This window comes from Phoca vitulina, unplaced genomic scaffold (genome assembly GCF_004348235.1).
Source record: "Phoca vitulina isolate PV1807 unplaced genomic scaffold, GSC_HSeal_1.0 scaffold489, whole genome shotgun sequence".
Lineage (NCBI taxonomy): Eukaryota > Metazoa > Chordata > Mammalia > Carnivora > Phocidae > Phoca > Phoca vitulina.
This window is the reverse complement of record NW_022590176.1, coordinates 8,237-16,798: the sequence shown is the minus strand read 5'-3', so window position 1 is coordinate 16,798 and position 8,562 is coordinate 8,237. Positions and strand designations below refer to the sequence as shown.

At 48.1% G+C, this 8,562-nt stretch overlaps 1 protein-coding gene across 1 annotated transcript; it reads right to left on the bottom strand.

Moving 5' to 3' along the window:
* Positions 1-421: 421 nt before the first annotated feature.
* LOC116629265 (spermatogenesis-associated protein 31D4-like) lies at positions 422-6,809 on the bottom strand. The gene is made up of 4 exons (XM_032399566.1): positions 6,621-6,809; positions 5,297-5,336; positions 4,714-4,774; positions 422-4,466 (listed from the first exon to the last, which is right to left on the bottom strand). Exons 1-4 carry the CDS (start codon positions 6,807-6,809, stop codon positions 422-424), a joined length of 4,335 nt encoding a protein of 1,444 aa, XP_032255457.1.
* Between the last annotated feature and the right edge of the window lie 1,753 nt (positions 6,810-8,562).

The window sequence follows — 8,562 nt, the reverse complement described above, 5'->3', positions numbered from 1 at the left end:
ATCAGGAAATGGGCTTTGGGGGCCTTGGGGGGCACATGATATCTATTTCTCAAGAGCTCTGGGAGACTGGTCACCTTTTAGAAGCCAAAGGAAGCAATCAGTAACAGCTGAACTGAGTTACCTGAAACCCATGCCCCCAGTACAGTACACAGAACAGACATTGCTATTATTAGAGAAATATTTATTGGAGAGAATCAATATGCTTCACAAGGGATTATTTTGGGGTGGGAAATATCCCCCCCTGGAAATTCTGGAGAAGGGTTTTCTGTCTAAATAGTAGAGGCAGATCTCTGAACACAGTGCCTTCAGCAGTGGTGAGAGTGGCCGGAGGCCCCTGGCCAGCTTGATGCCTGCAGGTGGCGTGTGGGTGGGGTGCAGGCTCCCTGTGGGGCGTGGATAGGGGATACTTGTTATGCAGTCGCTACTCCTTAAATGCCACAGCTTTCTGGGGCTGTCTGTCCTTGTCTCTGATCTGTCTAATACTTCCAGTATGGCCTTGGCCAGCAAAGACAGCTTGTTGGTGGCAGGACTTGGTATTTTTCACCTTACAGGAGGGAGCCCTGTAGTTGAAAGGATACGCCTGGACAGGCTGTGCCTGGGCCTGCACTTGTGCTTCCTGCTGAGTTTTCCCATACTTGGTTGGGAAGGGAATGGGCTGTTGAGGGCAGGTGCTATCTATTGCATGCCAACGCCCCAGTTTCTCCTCTAGGAACTTCCCAACGTCTGTCCTGATTTTCTGAGCTTTGGTTGTCCCAGTAAAGGCAGTTCTACCTTTAAGTAGGCCTCTGCTTTCCACAGATGATAGAGGGCTGCCCTTCCCCTGGGAGTCTTCTTGCCTCTTGCATTTTATCCCTGGATTAAGCCATTGCAAAAAATGCTCCATTTTTTTTCTGAAAAGGCTTTCAGAAGGAGGCTGACCCTTCTGGGAAAGGCTTTCAGGAGGCAACTGACCCTTCTGTGACAGGGTCTGGGAAGGCTTGCTTCCCAGCTTTTCCTTCAATAGCACGTCCTGAGTAGGGAACCTCTTCTTCAATGCCACATCCTCAGTAGGGAAACTGTTCCTTTTAAGTTGGGATGTCCCCAGTCCTGCATCCCCTCCACCAAGCTCTTGTGCCTTGGAGCCCGGAGGGCTCATGGTCACCGCAGCTGGTGGGAGATTCTTTTTCTGGCACTTCCTTAAGACATGCTTAGGGACCCAAGGCTCCTGCTGTGGTTCCATACTAATTCCTGTGTCCTCTGGATGGACATGCAGCACCTGAGAAGCTCCCATGTCCCCACTGGAGACACCCTGGGCATGAGTCAGTGAGGCCTTGGAAGTCAAACTATCTGAGGCAGGGGGCAGGCCAGTGCGTTGGGCTTGGGCCCGGCTACGCTCTCTGTTTTCCAGTTTAAACTTTAACTCATACAACAGTTGTTCTTTAAGGTTTGAGGATTTAGGATCTTGGGGAATTGATGGGTTTGGTGGGGGGCTTTTAATGGGGATGGTAGTTTTGACTTTATTATCATTCACCTTTATGATTTGGGAGCTTACTGGCTTGCTGGTTGTCAAGATATTAGATTGTGATTGATGAGCATCAAGTTGCTTGGCCCTGAATATCTCCCTGGACACTGTGGGCACAACGACAGGTTCTAGATTCTTCTTTTTGCCCTGTTGCGTTCCTCCTCTACCTCCAGAATTTGCACTCTTATCCTTTGGCTCATGTCTGGCCCCAGCTTGCCTTGCAGGCAGCTTTGGGGGCCATCTGTTGCCTCTGGTGTCATGTTTGACAGGTGTAAGAGTCTGTGTGCCATCCTTAATCTTCTGAACATCCTCTACAAACTCATGTTTGATATCAGAGGGTGATTGCCTCGGAATTCTCTGTTCTTCCTTGCCCACAATTGAGGCGGCAGGGAGAGGATGATCCAGGATGGGGGCTGAATTTGCTGTTCCCACTTTGTCTCCATGGAGAGATTTAGAGCTGCCTCTAAGGGAGTTGAAGCCCCCAGGTTTGGAATTTACCTCAGAAATCAGGTTGGTTGAGGAGGAAAAGCTAGAATGGGATGTGTCCCTTATCAGTTTAAAGAGCTCTATGGATTCAAGGACCCTGGGGGGAAGGCCCCATGTCATCCTCATACGAAACCTTTTAATATGGGCTTCCAGCATCTGTTGTGCACTAGATTTAATAAAGGGAAGCTCCTGGAAGGTATTCAGGGAGTAGTCCTGAACCTCTGATGGTGGCAAACTTCTCTGTTTTATTTCAGTGTGGGAGTTCTCAGAAAGAAGCGATGTCTGCTTCATACTATGCCATGAATTATGCACAGTCCTGGGGAGCTGACCCTCATTGATTTCCTCAAACTTTTTGCTCAAATGTATTTTTAAGACATTTTCAAGTTGTCTCTGACCTAAAGTCTCCACAGACACTGTTGAGTTTTTCTCTGATGGGCTCCTAAGTTCTTTTTCAGAATCATACCCCATATCATTACCTGAAGAGCTCTCTGGGTCACTCAGCAGATAATCTTTTGGGCCATTCTCTGGGTTGCGTCCCTGATCCTTCTCCAGGTCATCGTTGTCCTTCTCCAGGTCATCGTCCTCTAGCTGAATCATTTCGGAGTCCCCCTCAGAGCTTTCAGATTCGCTCAATTTACTCTCACTCTTAGAGATCCATGTGCGTCCACGATAGTGCTGCAAGTTAGGTGTCTCTGAAAAAATACTTGAACTCATCAGTGATAGAGACTTATAGATCCTGCGGGACAGGCCCCACCGGTGTTGGATGAGCCTCTTTCGAAGGTGACGCTCTAGTTTTGTTCGAAGCTCATCAGGGAGAGGAAACTGCCCAGGAAGGATAGAGATTGCAACACGGGCCTGGGAGGCCCGGTGATTAAGAGAAGGGTTAGGAGCTGAAGGACAGAAGTCCTCCTGGGATCTTTGGACAACAGCGGGTAAACCCCACACAGTTTCCTGTTCCTTCTGCAACACGTTCCATTCCAGATGTTGCATTTCAGTTGACAGGAGAGACTCTGATTCCTTCTCAGGTCTGTGAAAACGCACTCCACAGACCTTAATCTGGGTTAGAGGACCAGATGGCAGGATTGGGAGTGGGGACTGAAAGTGGGTCTGGGGCTGGACCTGAGGGATAGGTAGGGGCTGGGGTTGGGGCTGGTTCTCAGGCAAGCACAGAGGAAGAGGATGGGGAACTACTGGGGATTCCTGCTCTGTGGAGGCATTCAAGATTCTGTTAAAAATAAAGATGGAGGAACAATTATCCAAGACACGGGCAGCAGAGAACAAGGACTCACTATGCAGAGTTGGGAGACCCCAGAAGAGCTGGATAGGGGTTTGCTGTAAATGGCCCTCCTTTAAGGTGGTTGTAGGATACGGGGGCTGCCGATGCACATGCAGCTCCTTTGATTGGTCTTTGCTGTTCCAGAAAGGAAGGGAGACTGCCAAGTCATGTTTATCAGCAATTGTCTGTTTTGGAACAGAACCCTTTTTCATTTCCTTCCACATCCAGAAGTCACTCCTCTTTTGGACTTGTTTCTCAAGGAGTGCCAGGACCTCAGGGCTGAGAAGTGAGAGGTTAGCAGGCTCCACAAGCTTGGCTGCAGGGTCTCCCCTGGAAGAAGCCTCTGAAGAATGGAGGGCCAGCAACTCTTGATGGACATTATATGGAGTCAAGGTTGAAGGGAAGAAGTCTTTGGCATGAGTTTGCCATGAAGGGAAGTCTAAAATTGACAATCTGGAGGCATTAATGCCTGTGATTGTCGGGACATAAGTAGGCAACCCACCAGAGCTATCTGGAGATGAGATCTCTGGAACAGGCTTCACTGAGATGGAAATCGATTTAGATTGAGTCATAGTTAAACTGCAGTCTGGTGGTGGTGAAACAGACAGGGTTGATGGTGCATTATGACAAGCAAAGATGGGATTCACCATCTGGGACAACTCCGGTAAGGGGTTGACATCTTGGGAAAGGGTAGAGTCCAGAGAGAAGATGGTATTTAGAGACAAAGTGGCCTCTGGATGGACAACAGGATCCACTGTCTGAGCATCATTTGGTGGGACTGGAGGAAAGGCAAGGGACTGGGGTGGGAAATTGTCCTTTGGGAATTCAGAATCCAAGGGAGGAAAAGACTCTGGTGGCAAAGAATCACCCGGTGGTGAGGGTGGAAAAAAGTCAGCCAAGGGGGTCACTGGGTTAGGTGAGAAGATGGAGGCAGGTGGTGGGGAAGGCTCAGGCAGAGAAGCTGATATTAGGTCTCCTGGAGGGACTGCTGAGGAGTCAGGGGAGAGAGTGAACGATGAAGTCACAGGGGCTGTGGAAGCCAAGGGAGTAGCATCTTCCAGGGCCTGCGGGAACAGCAGCCGATTGATCTCAGCAGTTGTGCTATTACACACCTCACAGGAGGGGTCTGGACATAGCAGTTGACGAAAGTAGGTGGTATCATGATGCCGGCCTAGGGGGCTGCAGGAGACAGGAGGTACAAAGCTGCAGCCAGGACCAGAACAAGGGGAGGAGGACATGCTGGCCTGGCAAGAGGGAGGGGCCACCTGAAGCCTGCTGACCCCTCCCAATGCCCCACCTTTATGACGTCACAATGTACTCAGGAGCCTTCACCCCAATACCTGTTCCTATGGCTACCCCCTCCCATGGCTATAGCAGGCTGCACTGAATCCTACAATTGCATAAAACGTACTCTAAGAGGGATCAGGATAAAAGGGGAAAGACTGGTCACCTTCTTAAAACAGAGATCAGCTTCCGGGCTTCCTCCACTTCTCTCTGGGAGCATCTGTAGTCTGGGAAACCGGGAGAATGGGATATATGTAGTGAAAGTAGAAACACAGGTATTAATACAGGAGTCCCCTTCTGGGACACCCATGGGATATTAAGACTCTGAAAGCCCCTGGTTAGTATTCTTGCTTCATGGATAAAGTACTTTCATGTAAATTATCTCATGTGATACTCAGACCACCTCTGTGAAGCACAGAGATCAGTGGTTACCTCAGGGAAGGGTCCTGAGTATCCATGATGTCACAAGTCTTTCACAAATTCAGGAGACAGAAGTTCTGACTCTTGACATCTCACACAGCCACCTTCTGGGCGACACCCACTGCCCAGATCCATCACTGCTTCATGCTCAGGAAGAGTCAGAGCAGTGAATCTAAGGGTCTCAGGTTCTGACTGCTCTGAGGCCTCTGTTTTCTAAGAGGGATTGTGTCTAGCAGCTGACCTCCTCAGAGATCATGGGCCTGAGCCCTCATGGAAGGGACAGGAAGGGTCACCCTTGGAGAGCTCACGTAGAATAGGCAGAACCTTACCTTTCAGAGTCCCACCTTTCCTCCTCCTCTTGGCTCTGCCCTGATGCTAGAACAAAAATAAAAGAATGAGGGGTTGGGACTCATCCCTCACTCTTAGAATGGAGACATTCTTTATCCAAGAATAGTACGACTTTATTTCAATTAATAGAAATTTGTGTTCCTTGCTTTTATCGATTTTTAAAGGTGATAAAATGTTTTCAATATTTCTTCAAAAAATTTAAAGGAGGATTTTATCTGGGAGGTCCACACTTGAGAGTCTCAGTCAGAAGTCCTTTGTTCAATGAGGACATAGAAAATGAAGTCTGGGCGCGCCTGGGTAGCACAGTCAGTTAGGCGTCGGCCTTCGGCTCAGGTCATGATCTCAAGGGTCCTGGGATCGAGTCCCATGTCAGGCTCCCTGCTCAGCGAGTCTGCTTGTCCCTCTCCCACTGCCTCTCCCCCTGCCTATGCTCTCTCTTGGGACGCCTGGGTGGCTCAGTCGGTTAAGCATCTGCCTTCGGCTCAGGTCATGCTCCCAGGGTCCTGGGATCGAACCCCACATTGGGCTCCCTGCTCAGCGGGGAGTCTGCTTCTCCCTCTCCCTCAGCCCCTCCCCCTGGCTTGTGCTCTCTCTCACACTCTCTAATAAATAAAATCTTAAAGAAAAAAAAAAAGAAAGAAAGAATATGAAGTCCAACAGTCACATCTGTGCTCCCTCAGGTAGGACCCTGTATCCTAGGGCATAGTTCAGACCCCAGTCTCTTCCCAGAGGCTCAGCACCATTCTCCTGATCAGCCCAACATGAAGGCTTGATCGAGTGATGCCTGACATGGGAATGTGACTTATGATCAAATGCTGGGAAACGTTCTCGTACAGATTCCATACTCTCTAAATAAGGACTACAGAATCCCTGTGTTTGGGATTTTACCCAAGACCTGCCACCACATCCAGATAGCCTGTGAGTTTGAAGTAGAAACCTTAGTCCTTCCTTAACCCTTAGCCCTTCCAGACCTCTTTGTCCTAGAGAAGCGAATGTCTCTTCTCTTAGACTTCCCATTTTAGGTGTTTCTCTGACCCTACCAAACTCATTTTAAATTTTGGGATTAGGAGCTCAGTCAAGTTAAGCATCTGCCGTCAGCTCAGGTCATGATTCCGGGGTCCTGGGGATCAAGCCCCACATCAGGCTCTGTGCTCCACAGGGAGCCTTCTTCTCCCTCTCCCTCTGCTCCTTCTTCCCAACTTGGGCTCTGTCTTATTTATCAAATATATAAATAAAATCTTTAAAGTAAATAAGATTTGGGATTAGAAATGGAAACCATAATAATCTGTGTTGAGGGCTCCTTACCTTTTGGGTGGGTTTGGTTTTCCAAGTTGGAAATGGAAGCATCAGGTAGCACAGGAACAGAAGAAGCAATCCCAACCCACACAGGAAGGTGAAGTTGGGGTCCGTCTCCAACCATGTTGAGCTGAAGCTCAGACATGGTTCAGTATAGGTATTCAGAACTGAGAGAACATTCCAGTTTTTGAACTCCATTGTCTGAATCGCAAGCTGCCTGTAGGCAACTGAGCTCTTAAGTGTGCAGACGCTGAATATATATCCTCCCCAAACTTACATCACAGAACACTTAGGGTCACAAAGGGTTTTGGGGCGTGGGGGGGGGATTGAAGAGGGTGTGTCCACAACCCGTCCCCCACCCACTAGCCCAGAAGACCCCTCCACCCCTCCTAGGTCCTTCAGGTCTCTCTGCCCTACCCTGCCATCCTATTTCCTATACCAATATTCCTATATGCTACCTTAATGAAAGTTTCTGCTTGTTCCACCTATAGCCTGTATATTACCTGGGTCCCCCTTTACTGTCTGGAGACCTTGACTTGGGTCTTACCAGTTCCACTGCCTTGAAAGTTTGCAAAACTACCTGGAATTTTTGCTTGTACCCTGACATTTACACTCAGGATCACATATGTCCTCAAATCCATCTTTCCTATAGAATGTGTTTGCCTGGGGCACCTGGGTGGCTCAGTCGGTTAAGTGTCTGCCTTCGGCTCAGGTCATGATCCCAGGGTCCAGGGATGGAGCCCCACATCGGGCTCCCTGCTCAGCGGGGAGCCTGCTTCTCCCTCTCCCTCTGCCTGCAGCCCCCCTGCTTGTGCTCTCTCTGTCAAATAAATAAAATCTTTTTAAAAAATGTTTTTGCCTCACATGAGCCCAGATATAGACCTTAAAGTTCTTTCACACTTATTTAGTTTTGTCCATGTTGCATAGCACATTTCAGTTTTTGTTTTATTCAGCCTTTAGTATCTTCAGTCAGAGAGGCTGACTCAATCAAAATCAATAATGCATTATTCAATATTCCCAAAACTAAAATCAGTAAAAAATAAATGTAAATAATTAAACCTTCAAGTGGTCTTCGAGGTAAGTCTGTAGCACTTACTTTCCTGAAGTTAATGAAGCTAAACTGCATGAAAAGTTTGGGGGCATGCTAGACACACACACACACACACACACACACAGACACACCCTTTGACAAAACAATCCAGTGTTTTTCAAATTGAAGAATAAAGTGTTTTCTCCTTTTATTTCACTCTTCCATAAAATTTTGACCCCAGTTCTTACTCTACCTAAAATACAGACTATCTGTGTTCTGTACATCAGTTCCCTACGAGGTGTACAAATCTCTTCTCAGGGAGTTGCGGCACTGTAACAGAAGTACCAGAGACTGGGTGCTTTAAACAACACATATTTTTTTCATAGTTCTGGAGGTTAAGAAGTCCAAGATCAAGGCACAGAGGAGATTCAGTGTCTGTTGAGCCCTACTTCTTGGCTCACAGGCAGGTCCCTACAACCTTATGTGGCAGAAAAAGTGGGTGAGAGGTTTCTGGGTTCTCTTTTCTAAGGGTGCTAATCTCATTTATGAGAGCCCCACCCTCATGACCTAATCACCTCCCAAAGTCCCCATCTCCTCATACCATCACACTGGGATTAGGGTTTCAACATATGAATTTGGGGAGGAGCACAAACAGTTCATAAACTCCCCAAAGGCCGGGATAGGTTACAGTGCGCTAAGCCAATGATCCCCTCAGGCCTCTGGTGGCCGAGGGTAGTCTTGAAGAGCCTCATCTGATCGCCCTTGTGGGCCTTGTATATCTTTCCCTGAGAGTGCCTTGCCATGAAAAAGGGTTGAGAAGCCCCACCCTATATAATCATCCCCACATATGTTTCAACCTGTGACATTTTTCCAGGCTCCTTTTGTCAGGTTTAAATAATCCCAATATTTCCCTCCATTCTT

Excerpts from the sequence above, each read along its gene's own strand:
- LOC116629265 (XM_032399566.1), bottom strand. The coding sequence starts at position 6,809 with ATGGAGTTCAAAAACTGGAATGTTCTCTCAGTTCTGAATACCTATACT. Across the intron at positions 5,337-6,620 it reads AAACCAAACCCACCCAAAAG|GGCAGAGCCAAGAGGAGGAG; the intron begins GTAAGGAGCCCT and ends TTCTAGCATCAG. Across the intron at positions 4,467-4,713 it reads CTGATCTCTGTTTTAAGAAG|CTTTGTACCTCCTGTCTCCT; the intron begins GTGACCAGTCTT and ends TCCTGGCTGCAG.